This window comes from Nomascus leucogenys, chromosome 11 (genome assembly GCF_006542625.1).
Source record: "Nomascus leucogenys isolate Asia chromosome 11, Asia_NLE_v1, whole genome shotgun sequence".
In the NCBI taxonomy this organism is placed as follows: domain Eukaryota; kingdom Metazoa; phylum Chordata; class Mammalia; order Primates; family Hylobatidae; genus Nomascus; species Nomascus leucogenys.
Window position 1 is genome coordinate 59,555,112 of NC_044391.1, and position 23,635 is coordinate 59,578,746.

Below are 23,635 nucleotides of genomic sequence, written 5' to 3' on the forward strand. Positions count from 1 at the left end.
GGACTCCATGGAGTGGACCAGCTGCTCTGCAGGGCGACCTTGGCATTATTCGCAGATAAAGCTTCCATGCAAACAGCAATTTTGCTCTTCCTCAACCCAATTGTGCTTTTTCAAACAAAAAGTATGAATGGTTGTGTTTTCCATTTGAGACTGAGGTAAGGGAGTAAAATGCTATTTGCATAGATGCTGTATCTTCTCTCAAAGTACCTGAACTTAAAACTTAGCCAACCGACCTTGTTCTTCAATCCACATGTTCTTCCTCCAAACACATGCCTCTCTCACAGCTAGAGTTTTTCATTAAAGCCAGCCTTTTCTATGAAAGAGGAAGGGTGACTACAAAATGTTTTTTCCAGTCCATTGTTCACCTGCGTTGGAACATCTGATCCAGTGATAGCATGTCACTAGGTGCCTTAATTAATAAAGACAAAATATCTTTCCACTAGCAAACTAATCGTATTCACTTTTACTCTCCCATTTTTAATTCATCTCTTCTATTTCATTTCACCCTCTCATCTCTTTCCTCTATTGGATTATCTTAGGTATCTAATCCAATTCACTCCTGTTTAATGAATGTAATTGCAACAATTCTGCAATTCCTAAGGTTTTGTTTCTTTGATTTTTTCTTTTGTAGCTCATCTCTTTGCTACACTCAAGCTTTACATTTTCTTACCCACTTGGTACTAAAACTTGCCTAGCTAAGTTTTCTCAGAAAAATTTAGAAATCTTCCACTGCTCAAACAGTAATCTTACCTTTAAACTATTTTCTTAATGTTTATTTGCCTGAGAAGATTGTCCAAGGAGATGAAGGGCTGAATAAATGTTTAGTGATATAAGCTTAGAAAATCAAATTAATTGTTCCTTTTTCAGTAAGAAAGATAGAACCTGAGGACCTTCAATAAAGTTGTCTAAATTTCAGAATATCCTATAGATGCAGCACAGCATGTGGTTACTGTAGATCCATGTTGGATGAACAAGTTTTGAAGTCTTTCCCTCATTACACTATATGAAATATGTATATGTTATACCCCGCCCTTAGCAAGAGCTAACGAAAATCTAAATCTCATCCTTTCTGATTACATAAAATGATCATGACTCAACCCCCAGCAAATTTTCCCAACATTTGCATATTCTACCAGTCTACCCTAGGTATCTTCACCTCTTAGCAAGAATTTATTTTTGCTGGTCATACCTAGTGGGAATTGTTGAATCAGCTGAACAAGGACCATATCTTATGCTATGTTCTATTCACCACATACCACAATCAATACATTATAATAATATCAAATTTTTAATATGTTCCAAGATTAATATAAATATGATTTTCCACTGGTAAATTTTTTATATCTTAATAGTTTAATAGTTTTCTGAAATTAGAATTATGATTTCCTTATGTTAAAAAAAAACAGATAAAAACTTCCAATAAAATTACTAATTTAAAAATATGTATACCACATAGGCTGGGTGCAGTGGCTCACGCCTGTAATCCCAGAACTCTGGGAGGCCAAGGCAGGCAGATCACCAGGTCAGGAGTTCGAGACTAGCCTGACCAACGTGCTGAAACCCCGTCTCTACTAAAAATACAAAAAAAAAAAAAAAAAATTGGCAGGGCGCCACGCGTGCGCCTGTAATCCCAGCTACTCAGGAGGCTGAGGCAGAAGAATTGCTTGAACCCGGGGGGCAGAGGTTGCAGTGAGCAGAGATTGAGCCTGGGCAACAAAGGGAGACTCTGTCTCAAAAAAAAATATACCACATAGCCAACGTGCATAGGAAAAAAATGCTCAACATCACTAATCATTAGAGAAATGCAAATAAAAACCATAATGAGATACTATCTTAGAACAGTCAGAGTGGCTATTACTAGAAAGTCAAAAAATAACAGATGCTGGTGAGGTTGCAGAGAAAAGGGAACACTTATATGCTGCTGGTGGAAACGTAAATTAGTTCAGCCATTGTGTAAAGCAATTTGGTGATTTCTCAAACAACTTAAAACAGAATTACCATTTGACCCAGCAATCCCATTATTGGGTACATAGCCAAAGGAATATAAATTGTTCTACCATAAAGACATTCATGTTTATGTTCATTGCAGCACTATTCACAATAGCAAAGACATGGAATCAACCTAAATGCCCACCAACGGTGGGCTGGATAAATAAAATGTGGTAAATATACAACATGGAATATTACACAGACATAAAAAAGTCTTAAATTTTATCCTTTGTAGTAACAGTAATGGAACTAGAGGCCATTATCCTAAGCAAATTGACACAGGAACAGAAAACCAAATACCACATGTTCTCACTTATAAGCAGGAGATAAACATTGAGTAGTCATGGACACAAAGAAGGCAACAGCAGACACTGGAGCCTACTTGAGAGTGGAAGAAGGGAGGAAAGTGAGGACTGAAAAACTACCTATGGGGTACTATGCTTATTACCTGGGTGATGAAATAATCTGTATGCCAAAGCCCTGTGATGTGCAATTTATCTACATAACAAACCTGCACAAGTACCTCTGAACCTAAAATAAAAGCTAACAAATAAATAAATGAATAAAAAGTGTACCTATTCATAAAAATCTCTATTCTGTTGCTTGGAAATGAAAATTCTGTATTTTAATTGCTTTTGTTTTCTCTTGAAGAATGTTAAAGGCATCTTTAAGGTGGTATTGCATATATTGATTCTTTTTAACAGCAAAAAACAAAAGGTAGATGTAGTGATCTTAGGAATCCTTGTGGGCATAAGTCACTGGAATAGGAGATGCAATTAGAATTATATGCACTCAATAAAATACTTGCATTTGCCTTACAGATTGCTTACTACTTACTAAAGTGAGCATAAATATATTTTTGTAATAAGCTTCCAAGTCCTATAATTATGTGAAAATAAATTACACACAAAAAGAATGTAAAATGGGAGTTGATATATGAAAGTTTTCAAACTGACATTCAGTAATAATTTTCTAAGAAAATCAAATTAAATTGCAAAAAATTAGAATTTACAGAATTCTTAGTAGCCTAATAATTTAATGCATAGCAATGAACACACTAAATAAAAAGTTTAATTTTATATAAGAAATGTGAGAATAATGCCTCGCCATTTCAAGTATTTATGTCAGAAATAAACAGATTTATGGAGTATTGACATATTTATTTTTTGAGTTTGAGATTCTTAAAAGATTGATGAAGATAAAGACTTCAAAATTCCCTAAAGCTTTTGACATTGTGGTTAGCTCTGCAAATGTACTATTCTTTCTAGATCTTCTGAATTTTATGAACAGTTAAGTCAATCCAAATAATCAGGATTAGGGAGGGGGAAGAAGGAGGAAAGGAAAATAAAGCCATGAAAAATTTCTAAAATTTGCTCCCTGCCTTATTTGGAACTGGAGAAAACAGAATCAACTCATGCAATCGACCTGAAAACTAAATATGATCCTAGTAATTGAAGGTGAAGCTGGAATAGACCATTCTTAGTGATTACCTTCTCCCAATATTTACCTACTTACAGCTTTCTCTACAAGCCACTTCCATGGTAAAAATTATTATGAAAATTTCAATAACCAAAAGTGCATTTATGAAATTCGTGGTATTAACAGCAACTAACACAAAAGACTAAAATCCCTTTTTCAGGGAAGTACTAAATCTAACAATTAATAGTACAACCAAAAGAAAAACAACATATTTCCTTATTTAAATTTGCTCATTTCATCTTGTGAAAATTTTTTAGCATAGCATATGACAGGTGACATAGAAATTATTCTTTAAAAATATGTCAAAATTATTTGTTACAAGAAAAAACTCAAACAAGATTTTAAAACCCACTTTTGCTCCACACCCATGCATTCACCAATTCCAAACTGACAAAATAGAAACTGTTAAAATTGGCATTTCATTGTCTGAATTAAAAAATACTTACACTATTGGTTTTTCCAGGCGACTTCCCTGTGAACCAACGATCTCTCCCAATGTACAAAACACTTGTCCCAGAAAGTCCTGAAATAGATAAAATGATTAAAGCTCATAAGTTTCCAAACTATCTCTACAGTATGTGTTTTGTACATCATACATCTGCATTGTTTTCATTGCTGAAATACTGATATTTCTAACTTCCAATAATAGGTAAAATCAGCTCAATATGCATTAATATTACCATGTGACTTTCACATGTTTGCACAGCATTTTGTGTGTTTAATCACAGAGCAGTTATTCTGAGTTCACAGGCATTGCATTTGTTTTCTTTTTATGTTTTAAGCTACAATAAAAAATAGACAAAAGTTGGAGGTTTTGAATGCACAATTGGCTTAACTTCAGACGCCTCTGAATTACTGGAATTGTTGGCTGAGGAGACAAAATGAGCAAGCACACAGCAGAGGTGGCTAATCCCAGTAACACTTAGAGAAGGGTCATGTGATGCAGCAGCCTCAACTAGGGTCCACAGCCAACCTGCCAGGTGTCTATTCTAGTACTACCACTTACTAACTGTTGATTGTAGGCAATTAATTAAGTTCTGCAGTTTGCTCTTCTCTGTAACGTATTAGTACCTCCGCACAACATTGTTCTGAGGGTTCAATTACTTATTGCATGAGTTAATACTAGCATATTGTAAGTGCCTAAAAATGGGTTAAGTAAAATATACTATAATGTTCATTAACATACAACTGTATGATTCTTATTTTCAAGACTCAGAATAACCCTGTAAATGAGAGGTCTGATATTAACATTGCATTTAACATATAAAGAAACTAAGTGCTTATTTCACATTGCATGCCTATATCAAAATATCTCATGTACCTCATAAATACATACACCTACTATGTACTCACAAAAATTTTTAAATTAATTTAATTTAATTAAAAAAAAGAAACTAAAACTCTAGAAGGTTGATTTTCTATAAATAGCAGAGCCAGGACAAACTCTGATGTTCTGATTCCAGATTGATATGCCACATAAGAATTTAAATACCATTAAGTACAATGCAAACTCATATATCTATAAAATAAGGGCACCAACACCATCTGGATATGTAGGTCAAGAAAATGTGAAGTTGTTCCAGGGAAAGACACGTGCCTTCTAGTTTAGCCTGTATATGATTCAAAGAATTGCCGTGTTCTAAAACAAGGTGGGAGATCTCTCTAAATTGTTTGTGTAGTGAACAGGACCAAGAAAATCTCTAAGAATGATGGACAGAGAGGATTAATGGCAAACAAAATGTGTTCAGTATACTAAACAAATCTGTTTAGTAGTTTTACAGAGAAATGACTGTTCTCAGATGAAAGAAAAAAAGCCAACTCATGGTGAGGAACTAGTATTGGCCCCGTTTCTCAGATAAGGGAACTGAGGCACAGAGAAACTAAATTGCTCAGAGCTACAATTTGGACCCAAGTCTAAACCCAACGCTTACTACTCACCTAATCACTATGCCAAGCCATGCTGCCTCTCTGCTTCTAGTCTAACAAAAGGAATGAGACCCAGTCACAAAAAAGCTCACCAAGCCACAAAAGTAAACACTACGTTCTTCAGTGGTGGAGGTGGGGAAAGCGGTGTGAGCACTGCTCTCATTAAAAAGAGGAGGAAAAGATCTCTGTAGACCAGCATAGTCAAGGGAACATTTTCCCAAAGGAATTACTTTCTTCAGAGCCAGTAAAGAATCAGATCAGGGCCGGGCGTGGTGGCTCACGCTTGTAATCCCAGCACTTTGGGAGGCCGAGGCGGGAGGATCACGAGGTCAGGAGATCGAGACCACGGTGAAACCCCGTCTCTACTAAAAATACAAAAAATTAGCCAGGCGTGGTGGCGGGCGCCTGTAGTCCCAGCTACTCGGAGAGGCTGAGGCAGAAGAATGGCGGGAACCCGGGAGGCGGAGCTTGCAGTGAGCCGAGATCGCGCCACTGCACTCCAGCCTGGGCGACAGAGCAAGACTCCATCTCAAAAAAAAAAAAAAAAGAATCAGATCAGATACTGCTTGGAGGGAAGATAATTGGACATTCCAGATTTACAGAACAAATCAGAGTTACAGGCCATAGAATAATGAGAAAAGAGAAGGACTACAGTAAAAAGCAGAAATGGAGATGAAGAGCCAAGCCCAGAGAGGGCCCTCATGACCAGACACAAAAGTTGTCTTAGGGTCATCAGAAGCAACCAGAAGCCTTTCACCAATTCAGGGACACCATTAGAGCAGTGCATTCAGAAGATTACTCAAGTGCCTATTTGCAGAGTGATTTCAGGAATGAGGAAAAAAACTAGAAGCCAGATCAATCAGAAGGCTATCAGAAGGCTATGGTAGTTAATAAGAGGCAAAGTGTTAAGGCCGCAAACAGTACCGTACAGAAAAATGACAGGATTTGGTGAAAACCGTACTTGCACATGAGACAAAAAATAACCCCACATCTGATACTTGGATACTGCCAGCATGGCCATACCTTCATTAAACTGCAAATCACTTTAAATGTGCTTTCAAATACGTAAAGATAATTTAAGATAAAGCTTTCCCATATTTAAATTAAACAACTTTCATAATGGCACTTCTTTATCAATATCAAAACAGATTTTACAAATGTTTATGGAATTTTAATAAACCTAAATTTCTTTAAGTCTCATGGCAGCTAGAAAGAACTGAAAACTGAAGATCTGAAATGTATCATTGCTCTTCTGAGTCGGCAGCAAAAAAACACAGAAGTGCGATTCCAGAATTCTTTTCTAAGCATAGTTATGCTAATGGGCACCTGCAAATACAACATTTAATAAAATGGACTTTGCCAATGGAGTAGGGAGTCTCAGTAAAAGCCATCTGTGCTGAAATTACTCAAGAGAATAAAACATAAATATTGAGCAGGATCATATCAATATGGAGACATACTAACAAATACAAGAGAACACATGAACAATCATCTTGGCTGAATAAAATCAACAAAACGTGCACCAAAAAGCTGTGATGTGAATTTGTGTATTTCTGTGTCAAAGGCCACACACACACTGGTGCCAACCAGCTCTGGCCAGTCCTAGCTGATTGGCCAGAACTCTACTAGACTGGTTTGATAAATCCCTGAATTAAAAACACCTGAATGCTAGGTAATGAGGACGATTTCATACCTACAAGAAGCACAGGAAAGTGTATGTGGCTTGACATACACTATGACATACACCACTGGACTCTACAGAAAAAGCCGCAGGAGAAAACTAAGTCAGAAGTCATTTCCTTTCCCAGCTCCACCAGTGCAGGGGAATGCAATCACCCAATTAGCTAAATTGGGACTGCTGAAGAATCAACACAGGCCCATAATGGCGGACGTGAAAAGCACAGGCATCAGCCGAGAAGGAAAACAGTACTGTGGCAGTATTGCCAGATCACTTCCCAGGCCTCTCCCTTAAAGGTGAAGCTGGGAAGCGTAAGGCTGTAGAAGACCTCGGCCTGTTGCTCTTGCAAATTCAGGTAAGTATAATGTACATACGACTTGAATGGAGGCCTCTACAGGTACCGTACATTTTGCCCCCAAATATTTATGGCACTCTCAGCTAATGTTTGTATTTTTAGTAGAGATAGGGTTTCGCCATGTTGGCCAGGATGGTCTCGAACTCCTGAGCTCAGGTGATCCACCTGCCTCAGCCTCCCAAAGAGCTAGGATTACAGGCATGAGCCACTGCACCCGGGCTTGATTCAATATTTTAGTAGAAACAATTTTTCACATTTTAATATTATAAAAAAGCATGAATTTGTCTTTTTAACAGATAGATCCATCTACAAACCAAAATGCTAAATCCAACCTCCGAGAGATAATACAAAGTTCCAAATTTAAATTACAAATACAGTTTCTAAAATTATACCCTATCCCTGAATGTATACATTTCTTCTCCCTCAGCACAACTGTTGATTTTTAAGATATTTTTGGCTACGCCAGGAGCAGTGGCTCACGCCTGTTATCCCAGCAGTTTGGGAGGCTGAGGCAGGCGGATCACTTGAGGTCAGGCGATCAAGACCAGTTGCGCCAACATGGTGAAACCCCATCTCTACTAAAAATACAAAAATTAGCTGGGTGTGGTGCTGTGTGCCTGTAATCCCAACTACTTGGGAGGCTAAGGCAGGAGAATCACTTGATCCCGGAGGCAGAGGTAGCAGTGAGCTGAGATCGTGGCACTGTACTCCAGCCTGGGTGACAGAGTGAGACCTTATCTCAAAAAAAAAAAAAAAGAAAAGGTATCTTTGGCTTTCTAACAGTCCAAATGAAGGCAGTTAAATAAGACACTGAGGGGTGTGGAGCCAAGATGGCCGAATAGGAACAGCTCCGGTCTCCAGCTCCCAGCCCAAGCGACACAGAAGACGGGTGATTTCTGCATCTCTGCTTGAGGTACCGGTTTCATCTCACTAGGGAGTGCCAAACAGTGGGTGCAGGACAGTCGGTGAGGTGCACTGTGCGCCAGCCGAAGCAGGGCGAGGCACTGCCTCACTCGGGAAGCGCAAGGGGTCAGGGAGTTCCCTTTCCTAGTCAAAGAAAGGGGTAACAGACAGCACCTGGAAAATCGGGTCAGTCCCACCCTCATACTGCACTTTCCCAACGGGCCTGGAAAACGGCACACTAGGAGATTGTGTCCCGCACCTGGCTCGGAGGGTCCTATGCCCACGGAGTCTCGCTGATTGCTAGCACAGCAGTCTGAGATCAAGCTGCAAGGCGGCAGTGAGGCTGGGGGAGGGGTGCCCGCCATTGCCCAGGCTTGCTTAGGTAAACAAAGCAGCCAGGAAGCTCGAACTGGGTGGAGCCCACCACAGCTCAAGGAGGCCTGCCTGCCTCTGTAAGCTCCACCTCTGGGGGCAGGGCACAGACAAACAAAAAGTCAGCAGGAATCTCCAGAGACTTAAATGTCCCTGTCTGACTGACAGCTTTGAAGAGAGTAGTGGTTCTCCCAGCACACAGCTGGAGATCTGAGAACGGACAGACTGCCTCCTAAAGTGGGTCCCTCACCCCTGAGCAGCCTAACTGGGAGGCACCCCCCCCAGTAGGGACAGACTGACACCTCACTCGGCCAGGTACTCCTCTGAGACAAAACTTCCAGGGGAACTATCAGACAGCTGAATTTGTGGTCTCACGAAAATCCGCTGTTCTGCAGCCACCGCTGCTGACACCCAGCCAAACAGGGTCTCGAGTGGACCTCTAGTAAACTCCAACAGACCTGCAGCTGAGGGTCCTGTCTGGTAGAAGGAAAACTAACAAACAGAAAGGACATCCACACCAAAAACCCATCTGTACATCACCATCATCAAAGACCAAAGGTAGATAAAACCGCAAAGATGGGGAAAAAACAGAGCAGAAAAACTGGAAACTCTAAAAAGCAGAGCACCTCTCCTCCTCCAAAGGAACGCAGTTCCTCACCAGCAATGGAACAAAGCTGGATGGAGGATGACTTTGACGAATTGAGAGAAGAAGGCTTCAGACGATCAAACTACTCTGAGCTACGGGAGGAAATTCAAAACAATAGCAAAGAAGTTAAAAACTTTGAAAAAAAATTAGAAGAATGGATAACTAGAATAACCAATGGAGAGAAGGGCTTAAAGGAGATGATGGAGCTGACAGCCAAGTTTCGAGAACTACGTGAAGACTGCAGAAGCCTCAGTAGCAGATGCGATCAACTGGAAGAAAGTGTATTGCTGATGGAAGATGAAATGAATGAAATGAAGCGAGAAGGGAAGTCTAGAGAAAAAAGAATAAAAAGAAATGAACAAAGCCTCCAAGAAATTTGGGACTACATGAAACGACCAAACCTACGTCTGATTGGTGTACCTAAAAATGAGGGGGAAAATGGAACCAAGTTGGAAAACACTCTGCAAGATATTATCCAGGAGAACTTCCCCAATCTAGCAAGGCAGGCCAACATTCAGATTCAGGAAATACAGAGAACGCCACAAAGATACTCCTCGAGAAGAGCAACTCCAAGACACATAATTGTCAGATTCACCAAAGTTGAAATGAAGGAAAAAATGTTCAGGGCAGCCAGAGAGAAAGGTCGGGTTACCCACAAAGGGAAGCCCATCAGACTAACAGCTGATCTCTCGGCAGAAACTCTACAAGCCAGAAGAGAGTGGGGGCCGATATTCAACATTCTTAAAGAAAAGAATTTTCAACCCAGAATTTCCTATCCAGCCAAACTAAGCTTCATAAGTGAAGGAGAAATAAAATGCTTTACAGACAACCAAACGCTGAGTGATTTTGTCACCACCAGGCCTGCCCTAAAAGAGCTCCTGAAGGAAGCACTCAACATGGAAAGGAACAACCGGCACCAGCCACTGCAAAATCATGCCAAATTGTAAAGACCATCGAGGCTAGGAAGAAACTGCATCAACTAATGAGCAAAATAACCAACTAACATCATAACGACAGGATCAGATTCACACATAACAATATTAACTTTAAATGTAAATGGACTAAATGCTCCAATTAAAAGACACAGACTGGCAAACTGGATAAGGAGTCAGGACCCATCAGTGTGCTGTATTCAGGAAACCCATCTCACGTGCAGAGACACACATAGACTCAAAATAAAGGGATGGAGGAAGATCTATCAAGCAAATGGAAAACAAAAAAAGGCAGGGGTTGCAATCCTAGTCTCTGATAAAATAGACTTTAAACCAACAAAGATCAAAAGAGACAAAGAAGGCCATTACATAATGGTAAAGGGATCAATTCAACAAGAAGAGCTAACTATCCTAAATATATATGCACCCAACACAGGAGCACCCAGATTCATAAAGCAAGTCCTCAGTGACCTACAAAGGGACTTAAACTCCCACACAATAATAATGGGAGATTTTAACACCCCACTGTCAACATTAGACAGATCAACGAGACAGAAAGTTAACAAGGATATCCAGGAATTGAACTCAGCTCTAAACAAAGTGGACCTAATAGACATCTACAGAACTCTCCACCCCAAATCAACAGAATATACATTTTTTTCAGCACCACACCACACCTACTCCAAAACTGACCACATAGTTGGAAGTAAAGCTCTCCTCAGCAAATGTAAAAGAACAGAAATTATAACAAACTGTCTCTCAGACCACAGTGCAATCAAACTAGAACTCAGGATTAAAAAACTCACTCAAAACCGCTCAACTACATGGAAACTGAACAACCTGCTCCTGAATGACTATTGGGTACATAATGAAATGAAGGCAGAAATAAAGATGTTCTTTGAAACCAACAAGAACAAAGACACAACATACCAGAATCTCTGGGACACATTCAAAGCAGTGTGTAGAGGGAAATTTATAGCACTAAATGCCCACAAGAGAAAGCAGGAAAGATCCAAAATTGACACCCTAACATCACAATTAAAAGAACTAGAAAAGCAAGAGCAAACACATTCAAAAGCTAGCAGAAGGCTAGAAATAACTAAAATCAGAGCAGAACTGAAGGAAATAGAGACACAAAAAAACCCTTCAAAAAATTAATGAATCCAGGAGCTGGTTTTTTGAGAAGATCAACAAAATTGATAGACCACTAGCAAGACTAATAAAGAAGAAAAGAGAGAAGAATCAAATAGATGCAATAAAAAATGAAAAAGGGGATATCACCACCGATCCCACAGAAATACAATCTACCATCAGAGAATACTACAAACACCTCTATGCAAATAAACTAGAAAATCTAGAAGAAATGGATAAATTCCTCGACAAATACACCCTCCCAAGACTAAATCAGGAAGAAGTTGAGTCTCTGAATAGACCAATAACAGGTTCTGAAATTGTGGCAATAATCAATAGCTTACCAACCAAAAAGAGTCCAGGACCTGATGGATTCACAGCTGAATTCTACCAGAGGTACAAGGAGGAACTGGTACCATTCCTTCTGAAACTATTCCAATTGATAGAAAAAGAGGGAATCCTCCCTAACACATTCTATGAAGCCAGCATCGTCCTCATACCAAAGCCAGGCAGAGACACAACCAAAAAAGAGAATTTTAGACCAATATCCTTGATGAACATTCATGCAAAAATCCTCAATAAAATACCGGCAAACCGAATCCAGCAGCACATCAAAAAGCTTATCCACCATGATCAAGTGGGCTTCATCCCTGGGATGCAAGGCTGGTTCAACATATGCAAATCAATAAATGTAATCCAGCATATAAACAGAACCAAAGACAAAAACCACATGATTATCTCAATAGATGCAGAAAAGGCCTTTGACAAAATTCAACAACCCTTCATGCTAAAAACTCTCAATAAATTAGGTATTGATGGGACGTATCTCAAAATAATAAGAGCTATATACGACAAACCCACAGCCAATATCATACTGAATGGGCAAAAACTGGAAGCATTCCCTCTGAAAACTGGCACAAGACAGGGATGCCCTCTCTCACCACTCCTATTCAACATAGTGCTGGAAGTTCTGGCCAGGGCAATCAGGCAGGAGAAGGAAATAAAGGGTATTCAATTAGGAAAAGAGGAAGTCCAACTGTCCCTGTTTGCAGATGACATGATTGTATATCTAGAAAATCCCATTGTCTCAGCCCAAAATCTCCTTAAGGTGATTAGCAACTTCAGCAAAGTCTCAGGATACAAAATCAATGTACAAAAATCACAAGCATTGTTGTACACCAATCACAGACAAACAGAGAGCCAAATCATGAGTGAACTCCCATTCACAATTGCTTCAAAGAGGATAAAATACCTAGGAATCCAACTTACAAGGGATGTGAAGGACCTCTTCAAGGAGAACTACAAACCACTGCTCAATGAAATAAAAGAGGATACAAACAAATGGAAGAACATTCCATGCTCATGGGTTGGAAGAATCAATATCGTGAAAATGGCCATACTGCCCAAGGTAATTTATAGATTCAATGCCATCCCCATCAAGCTACCAATGACTTTCTTCACAGAATTGGAAAAAACTACTTTAAAGTTCATATGGAACCAAAAAAGAGCCCGCATTAGCAAGTCAATCCTAAGCCAAAAGAACAAAGCTGGAGGCATCACGCTACCTGACTTCAAACTATACTACAAGGCTACAGTAACCAAAACAGCATGGTACTGGTACCATAACAGAGACATAGATCAATGGAACAGAACAGAGTCCTCAAAAATGATGCCACATATCTACAACTATCTGATCTTTGACAAACCTGACAAAAACAAGAAATGGGGAAAGGATTCCCTATTTAATAAATGGTGCTGGGAAAACTGGCTAGCCATATGTAGAAAGCTGAAACTGGATCCCTTCCTTACACCTTATACAAAAATTAATTCAAGATGGATTAAAGACTTAAATGTTAGACCTAAAACCATTAAAATCCTACAAGAAAACCTAGGCAATACCATTCAGGACATAGGCATGGGCAAGGACTTCATGTCTAATACACCAAAAGCAATGGCAACAAAAGCCAAAGTTGACAAATGGGATCTAATTAAACTAAAGAGCTTCTGCACAGCAAAAGAAACTACCATCAGAGTGAACAGGCAACCTACAGAATGGGAGAAAATTTTTGCAACCTACTCATCTAACAAAGGGCTAATATCCAGAATCTACAATGAACTCAAACAAATTTACAAGAAAAAAACAAACAACCCCATCAAAAAGTGGGCAAAGGACATGAACAGACACTTCTCAAAAGAAGACATTTATGCAGCCAAAAAACACATGAAGAAATGCTCATCATCACTGGCCATCAGAGAAATGCAAATCAAAACCACAGTGAGATACCATCTCACACCAGTTAGAATGGCCATCATTAAAAAATCAGGAAACAACAGGTGCTGAAGAGGATGTGGAGAAATAGGAAAACTTTTACACTATTGGTGGGACTGTAAACTAGTTCAACCATTGTGGAAGTCAGTGTGGCGATTCCTCAGGGATCTAGAACTAGAAATACCATTTGACTCAGCCATCCCATTACTGGGTATATACCCAAAGGACTATAAATCATGCTGCTATAAAGACACATGCACACGTATGTTTATTGCGGCACTATTCACAATAGCAAAGAGTTGGAACCAACCCAAATGTCCAACAACGATAGACTGGATTAAGAAAATGTGGCACGTATACACCATGGAATACTATGCAGCCATAAAAAATGATGAGTTCGTGTCCTTTGTAGGGACATGGATGAAACTGGAAAACATCATTCTCAGTAAACTATCGCAAGGACAAAAAACCAAACACCACATGTTCTCACTCATAGGTGGGAATTGAACAATGAGAACTCATGGACACAGGAAGGGGAACATCACACTCCGGGGACTGTTGTGGGGTGGGGGGAGGGGGGTGGGACAGCATTAGGAGATATACCTAATGCTAAATGATGAGTTAATGGGTACAGGAAATCAACATGGCACATGGATACATATGTAACAAACCTGCACATTGTGCACATGTACCCTAAAACCTAAAGTATGATAAAAAAAAATAATAATAAATAAATAAGACACTGAAAGAAAATTAAGTTTTCAACAAGTAGATGATCAGTGACTGAAATTAACCTTTTTTTTTTTTTTTTTGAGATGGAGTCTTGCTCTGTCGTCCAGCGTGGAGTGCAGTGGCGTGATCTCGGCTCACTGCAAGCTCTGCCTCCTGGGTTCACACCATTCTCCTGCCTCAGCCTCCCAAGTAGCTGGGACTACAGGTGCCCGCCACCACGTCCGGCGAATTTTTTGTATTTTTAGTAGAGACAGGGTTTCACTGTGCTAGCCAGGATGGTCTCGATCTCTTGACCTCGTGATCTGCCCACCTTGTCCTCCCAAAATGCTGGGATTATAGGTGTGAGCCACCGTGCCCAGCCACCAATTTTTAAAAATTATCCACATATTGGCCAGCCATGGTGGCTCACGCCTGTAATTCCAGCACTTTAGGGGACAGAGGCCGGCGGATCACTTGAGGTCAGGAGCTCAAGACCAGCCTGGGCAACATGGTGAAAACCCATCTCTATTAAACATACAAAAATTAGCAAGGTATGTTGGTACAGGCCTGCGGTCCCAGCCATTTGCTAGGCTGAGGCAGGAGAATAGCTTGAACCCGGGAGGTGGAGGTTGCAGTGAGCCAAGATTGGGCCACTGCACTCCAGCCTGGGTGACAGAGTAAGACGCTGTCTCAAAAAAAAAAAAAAAAAAAAAAAAAATCCACATATATACTCAATAATTGCAAACAATTACAACATACAGCTTTTCAAAATAAAGCTATGCTATAGTAAAATAACATTCTACCATAGTTTTTAAATATTTATATTCACAAATATTACAAATCTATGGAAAATATTTACATTGTTACAGCACATCACTTTTGATAGAACACTAGTTCATCAATAACGAAGTTCAAAATGTAATATGTTAACAGAAAATAAGTAAATATTCTCACTGCTAGTAAACATGGTGAGACAGGTGCTATGCCAAATAACTAGAAAACTTACTAAATATTATGATTAGATATCTGAAATATAGCATTATCAAATAATAATATTAAATATGACATCATACTATGACAAAGTATCATTATTAAATACTAAGCCCTGAGTAAGGGCCAGTTTTATGTGCAAACGATCCCACCTAATATAAGTTAATGAGTGCTGAAGTTACTATACTCAAACCCATCTCAGGCATTGTCCCTATCTCTGTCTGAAAGTCTAAGGCAGATTCTTTAAGACCCTACTGAAAATGCAAATGGGAAAGATAGCCATGTATAGCAACAGTCATAAACACTTTAGCTTGAATATGTGTATAAGGCTACCTCTCATCATCTGATAAGAACTAGAAAGAAGGCTACAGGAAAAAAGAAAGTTTTTATTGAAAAAGCATCAAAGGATAACATGAAGAGCTCTTTTACACAGGGCAGTCAGGTAAGGCCTCGCAGTTATCTATTCAAGTAGATACCTGAATAATATGAGGGAGGGAACCATGTGAATATCTGGGGCAGAAGCATTACAGATAGGAGAAAAAGCAAGAATAAAGTCCCTGAGACAAGTACTTGGGTGCTCAAGGAAAAGCAAGAGAGACAGCAGGTTAGAGCAGGGTGAGCACAATGACGAGAATGGCAGGAGAGGAGGTAACCAGGGGCTATACCAAGGACTGATTTCTAACCTAAGTGTGGATAAAAGCAATTGGAGGGTTTAAACTGGAAAGTGACATGTCCTAGCTGGCTTTTAAAATGATCATTCTAGCTACTCTTCTTCCCTCAAGATTCTATCCTATTCTCCTCTCCATTTGTATTTTCTTAGATAACTCTGAGTTCCAACTTGATTGGCCGATGGTTACTAAATCTATATCTTAGTCTTCAAACACTGCCTAATCAATATCTCCATTTGGATGCTTACTGGGGGGTCTCAAATTTAACATGAACTTGGCCTTACCATGGGTCTCTCAATCCTCACCCCCCTGCCTCAATCTCCTTCTCCCCAGTGTACCTCATTATAGGAACCACATCACTATTTACCCAATTGTTCTCATCAGGAACCTAGTAGCCACTCTAACTTCTCTTATTTTTACACTGGACATCCAATTCATCATCAGTCATACTACCAACATATATTCCAAATCTGACCACGTCTTACCACTTCAATGGTTTTTAACCACGAAAGGTTGCTCACCCAGTCAAACTACAACAGCCTTATAACTGACCTCCTTAATTCCAGTCTTGCTTCCTCAACCCCATTCTCCACTTCAACTGTCACAGTCACCATTTAAATGCATAAATCAGATCACACCATCCTCCAGTGACATCCATCCGAAAAAAGAAAAATCTAAACTCTTTTTTTAACTGTGGCCTACAAATCTCTCCATCATCTGATTCCTATGTATGTTTCCGAACTATTTCAGTACACTCCCTTCATCACTCATAATATTTTACATATGGCAGCCATCTTCCTGTCACACCAACATTCCAACCTTTTTTTTTTTTCTTTTTTTTTTTTTTGAGATGGCGTTCACTCTGTCACCAGGCCGGAGTACAGTGGCACAATCTCGGCTCACTGCAACCTCTGCCTCCCTGGTTCATCCCTGGTTCAAGCGATTCTCCTGCCTCAGCCTCCTGAGTAGCTGGGATTGCAGGCATGTGCCACCACGCCCAGCTAATTTTTGTATTTTTAGTAGATACAGGGTTTCACCATGTTGGCCAGGATGGTCTCAATCTCCTGACCTCGTGATCCGCCCACCTCGGCCTCTCAAAGTTCTGGGATTACAAGCATGAGCCACCGCGCCTGGCCCCAAACTCTTTCTTGACTCGAGGCCACTGTACTATTCTTCCTTTTGCCTGGGATGCTGTTCTCCTAGATTTTCATTCATTCCCTCCTTCTCCTCAGTAAATATACACCCAAGGTGATAAATGGCATAGAACCATGCTGGTTGGTTTAGGGAAACTTCAGCTTCTAACTACTGGTACTTCTCCAGTCACTCTCTCCCAGTGTCAATGTCTTATTAGTGTAAGTGCCATAAAGAAAGTCAAGTATCTTAATCATTTATTGCATTCGTGTTCATTGAGTAAATCTGCTTACCTCACCTCTTCAATTCCAAAATGTAAGCTGCTTTAGGAGAGAGGACTTGTTTGTCTTATTCATTGCCATATTCCCCAGCATGACAAGTGCCTGTGCTATATTTATTGCCTGTCTGCCTATATGAATATATATTAATACTTTAGAATTCAGTTCATCTATATATAGGTTAAATTGGCTTTATACTCTAATGAAAGAATCTTGCCCCACTTAAAAATCTGTTTCTATGAGAAAATCCATTTCATAGTCCAAACAACATTCAAATAAATTTTTAAATATAACTGATCTGTATGTGAAAGTTTATATTTATAATATTTAGAAAGTGTGTTAAAAAATATACACCTTCACTGAAGGCTAGTGTCTAGTGTACAAAAACAATCCAGTGAGCCATGAATACGTCTGAAACAAAAAGTTTAGTGGTGTCTTCTGCAACCAACCAAGTGGATAAATGTATTTTGGATTGCCTTGTGTGTATGAAAATTTAGTATATAGAGTACAGTTTCTATGTCATCTGGTCCAACATCCCAAGCAGAATTCCATACACACCATTTACGGGCCTGTCATTAATCATTTCATTAATGATTTGGCTCGTGCAATTTAATTATGCAAATGAAAGTATGCTATGTAGTTCCGCTAATGGTATTTAGATGAGTAGGTTCACTAGCACCTTACAGAACAAACTGAGAATTCAAAATGCCATATTTTGTTCACAGGGCCTAACACTATAGGGAAAAATATATTAGTAAAGCTATTTCCTCAGAGAATCATAAACAGAATAAATCTTCTAAAGAAAGATGTCCCTAGATTCCATAAGTCTTTGTCTGGTGCACAATGATTTTCACTAAAACACGTTTCCACCACAAATAGAATCAATTAAAGTAATTATGTCTTATGTCATATTTATTTGCAATGTTAGAAATCTAAGGTGCAGTTCTATATTCTATATCCATTTTCCCTAACAGTATCAAAAAATAGGAATTTGACCCAAGAGTCTTAAGTACCGAACACCAAATAAAGCCATCCTGAAAGAAAATTATTTCAAAATTATCAGAAATGAGAATGGAAAAAAAAATTATTATTACTAATTCAAGGGGTCTCTCTTGCTACAAAATCCCTTTTATAAAAAAAAAAAAATAAGTGCCTTTATGCCACGTGCAACCTGGGCACTTAGCAGTTTTTCCTAAAAGGTTCCAGTTCATATTTATTTCACTTTGCAAAATTGGCAGGTAGACAACAAGTCTTAATGAATCATATCCTCAGGGAATAAACCTATCTTGTTCATTGATTCTGTCTGATCTTCAAAAATCCTCATGAATTCCTTTTGGGTTGGATGAGCTATATGAGCCTTTACCTAAAATCTGTACTTATATGCTTTCAATTAAGGAACGGCTTTTGCTATAAATTTCTAACAGAAATCTAGATAGTCATCTCTAATAGTTCTTATAACAATTCAAAAACACATTTTTCTTCTCTTTCGACATCCTTCACCCACTTATAAGCTCAGGCACTTATTAACTAATCTGTATAGTTGACTAAATATATTTTAAAAATATAACACAGACACAAATATAAAGGATAGCTTAAAATGTGAAATAATATAAATCATGGGACCTACAGGAGATGATGCAATATGTCGGTAGAAAAGTAATGAGAATCTGAACTAAGGCAATAACAGCAAGAAGGGAAAGAAGAAGGCAGAAAGAGAAGCATTTTTTTGTTAGAAGGAACAGGACTTGGTGACTCAGTAAGAGTCAAATGTAACACAGAAAGTGGTTAACCATGCATCCAAGTTTTCTGAGTAAACTGTGTTGATGAATTATTCTCAAGATAACTCACAGAAGCAGAAGCACATGATCTGGAAGGAAAAAATCATAAATTTTAGATCTACTTGAGTTTTAGGCTTCTGTGGAGTATGTACTAGGAAATACTTAACAAGCAATTGAAACTTGCATTTGCTAAGGTATCCAGAGGGATAAACACTTGAGGGTCATCAGGTATGGTAGGGACATGGTTGAGCTCTCCCAAAAACCGTTTATACAGTGAGATGAGATAAAAATTGAAAATCAAGTTATGAGAAAAAATAATATTAAGGGATAAGAGGAGGAAATAAAGCTTAAAGTGACAGATAATGGGTAAACAGGGAGGCTGGAGAAGCAGCAAGGGAGAGGTTTCTGTGGAAGTTAGAAATGAATGTTTCAAGAATGGAGTAGTCAATCCTATTTGGAACAGAGAGAGAGAGAGAGAGAGATTACGAGGTAAAGAGTGAAGAGAAGACATTCAATCTTAATCTAACCTATGTCGGGTAGTTTAAGCAGAAGTGAAAACCTGATGAGGAGATAGTAAAAGAGGTATCATTAAGGTAAAGCAGTGTCAAGATAAAATTTCTTAAGATAAGAAGATAAAATTTTCTTATGAAAATAAAAGTATTTCTACAAAAGAGAAAGATTTGAGAGGAAATATACATTTATGGTTTCTAGGAGGAGTGTCTCTTATATAATAAAATGTAGTCACTAGTGACTATTAAAGGGAAAAGAATTAGCCATGTTTAAGGTACCTTCCTATCCCATACACTTCTCTCTGCCCTGTACTCAAGGCAACTCCACTGATAGGAAACACATGTTCCCAACTTCACTTAAAATATCCAACCCCATGGAAATGTCCTTACCTGCCAGTTATTACACCCTTTGAAGAGTAGTTTGAACTAAGAAACACAGAAACTATATTCAGGGAGAGTGGTACTTGGAAATCTACGTCCAGTCAGAAGTGGGGAGGTCATTTCCCTAAACAGAGAAACTTGGTCTTCAGAGAGAAGCAGAAGCTCAGAGAAAAGACATGGTAAAAAGAATATGTGGCCTGAGAGAAAGAGAAATGGAGAGAATAGCTATCTCACTCATAACTCACCACCCTGTTTCCAGTGCCAGCTCCCACAAAGCCAACCTACACTTCACATTTATGACATGCTCATAATCCCTTTAATCAACAACCTATGTGTGAGAAGTGAATACATTTCTTTCCTTACAACTCAACAACTTTGACTGTAAAATGCAGTTTCTTTTCTGATTCTTTTTAGGACATTTGCAAAACTTCCGATATAAAGCTATGCAAATAAATTGTAAATGTCTAGTCACAATGCTATAAGCCTTAATCATGAGCGGGAAGGTGGCATGACAATCACAATGAACTTTACTTATGGAGAGCAGTAAGCTTGTTGCAGCATTTTTTTCAACCTGTAAAGAGGTAAATCACTTAGAAACACTGTTCCTGAATACTTCTTCACATGATTCTGCTGTATGCTTCATAACACAAATAAATCTCATACCTCCTTCAATGAAGGGGGCGGCAGTAAATATGATTTTTACCACCATACGTATCCATGCTCCCATATTTTCCAAATCTGTTTCCTAGCTCGTAATCCCCCATTCTGTCTCATCTCTTTTCTGAATTATTACACTACCCTTCTCCAAACTTCATGGGAAATCACATGCCCATCTATTCTAGTTTGACAGCCTACAACAGTGGAAAAGTTAAAAAATCTCACCCTCCTACATTTCTGGGCACTGTTAGTCCAGCCAGCCTCCTAACTCTGACACAGCTGCTAATTCTACATCTGTGTACCCAGATTTCACTTGGCACCTCAATTATCCCCTTTTAGAATGCTGTTTTCACACTCATTCAGCCCTTCCTACTAGGGGTGGCCTAATTCCAACTTCACAGGTCAATAAACAAGTTGATGGATTAGCATGATGTTTTGCTGGAGTATCTCACTCTCATTCCTCCCTTCCCATCTGCACTTCTTTTCTGTCTAGCTCTGATGCCCGACTACTCCTGGACCTGGAAACTTCCCCAGGTAACAGTTGTTCCTCTTGAGAAAAGAGGAAATAGGTCGAAGGAGGGACCCAAAAAAGAAAACAAAACTATAAGTGACTTGAGGACAGAGATTATGTCTATCATGCCCATATTATGCCCTCTGAAACTAGCACCATGCCTGGCATATACAGATATTCAGGAAATATTGGTAAATAAACTACAAAAAAAAAAAAAAACAGAATAACAAAACCCTCTGCCTACACTCAGCTACTTCTCATTCTCTCAGAAGTTAAACCTTGCAAAAAGACACTTGCAATTTCATCTTGCTTAACCTGATCCAACTTCAAACATAACTGGGAACTGTAATTATCATTTATTGAAAAAATAAAGATTAAAAATTAAAAAGATTAGTCCATTTTACTTACTAAAGGTAACTTTTTTTAATAAGCTCCTCCAAAATGTTTTTCTGGGGTTCTTTTAAAATGTTACTTATTTTCTATGACAATCATGTTACATGAATAACTTAATAGATGTATAACTTTAATATTAATAAGTCAGCATAAGTACTAATCATTATATTATAACATTATAAAAACATAAAAATATGAACTTACATGTTTGGATAAGTTGGGGCTCTTTGAATCAACATCATACCTAAAAGATTGAAATATAAAACTCAAATTATTTCCACAAAATACAGCTAGAAAAAAAAAAGTATTTTCCAAAACGCATATAAAATATAAAAATGAATCCAAAATAATACCAATAGGAAGAAAAACTTAGCAAATTTTAAAGTTTCCCATAATCTGTGGCTTACATGCCAGTGGTAGAATTCACGATCCTTAGGTTCTTTCATTTCTAAACACCTAACAAGTCTTAATATTTTCTCAATAATCAATTCTGCTTTTTAATAAGTTTAAACTTTCTCTTTTCTGTGCATAAGTTTAAACTTTCTCTTTTCTGTGCATCAGTAGTATCCCAGTACTGTGCTACTTCAAAATTCCTTAAAAACTGAAAAGCCCTCTTCTCTGGACATCATTTTAAAAGGCATCCTTGAGGTGATAGAAATGTTCTGTATAGTGCCAGGATAAATGTCAATATCCTATTTGTGATATTGCAAGATGTTGCTACTGGGGGAACCTAGGTAAAGGATACACAAGTCTCTCTGTATAATTTCTGTATTATTTTTTACAACTTCATGTGAATGAATCTATGTTTATCTCAAAATAAAATATTTTTAAAAATCAAATTAATTATTTAACAAACAGATCCTGGTAACAGGTTGTCCTTAACACACATTTTAATTTTTACTTAATATTTTAAATGCTATTGTTAAATTGGCTGCAGTAATGAGACATTATTTTTCCCTAATCACAGAACTTGAAGAAAACATACATTTTATGGAAACAAACATATTTACGTAAGACTACCATATGTTCTGGTTTTGACCAGTTGGTACTGGAAGCTAATCAGTTCTTGGAAAGATTCTGCAATAAGATCATTCATCATCACTTTATCCCCTGGCATTAAAGAGTTTGTAGAAGTAGAGAGGACACTGATAGTCAAAATACTTTCAATTTGCCAAATTCTTGTATAGGAAAATATTTGTACTGACTACAGTCTTTCTCCCAAATCATATTCATTTCAAATTTCTTGTGAATAGCTTCCTACCAAAAATTAACTGCCTCTTTAAAGGTTAAAGTCTCCTCTCTCACATAAGAATGTTTTCACAAATAAAGAAAGCATCTCAATCATTAAAAGTTCATTGAGTACACGGATGCTAGGCAGAGGGTCCATTCACTCTCTAGCAAAGAATGTTTACCATAAACTAGCTTTGGAATTGCAATGGTTCTAGGTAATAATCATCCAAGGATACTAAGGCTTTGAGGTGAAAGGACAAGGTCTTTTCTAATCAGGCAGACAACACCGGAACAATCTTAGCATTACTCCAAGTGATGGGATGTGAAAGATAACACACAGAGCCACTCTACAGAGATGGAATTTCTTGCCTCACCTTCTCTTTTAAAAAAATATTATGAATCTCATCAACAGATAACTGGTATTAAAAAGGGGAAGGAAATTATTATAGAATACAGGAGACACAGGAGAAAAATACAATGTGTGACTCTTGTTTGGAGCCTGACTTAAACAAACTAATTGTAAGACATTTTTAAGACAATCAGAGAAATTTCCAAATGGCCTGAATGTTAGCTGCCATTAAGTAGTTATTTGGGGTAAGGCTGGACAATGGTGTGGTGGTCTTATAAAAACAAGCAAACAAACAGGAGGGTCATAAATAAGCATCCTTATCTGTGAGAGCTTTATTTTGAAGTATTGTAGGTGAAATGATTTGCTTTA

At 38.4% G+C, this 23,635-nt stretch overlaps 1 protein-coding gene across 1 annotated transcript in view; it reads right to left on the reverse strand.

Moving 5' to 3' along the window:
* The window catches only part of CPNE8 (copine 8), a 263,643-nt gene that overhangs the window by 169,540 nt on the left and 70,468 nt on the right, over positions 1-23,635 (reverse strand). Inside the window, exons 5-6 of the mRNA XM_003252308.2 lie at positions 21,892-21,931; positions 3,915-3,991 (exon numbers count right to left, since the gene is read on the reverse strand). Of these exons, the coding sequence (XP_003252356.1) occupies positions 3,915-3,991; positions 21,892-21,931 (117 nt within the window). The remainder of the gene's footprint in view (positions 1-3,914; positions 3,992-21,891; positions 21,932-23,635) is intronic.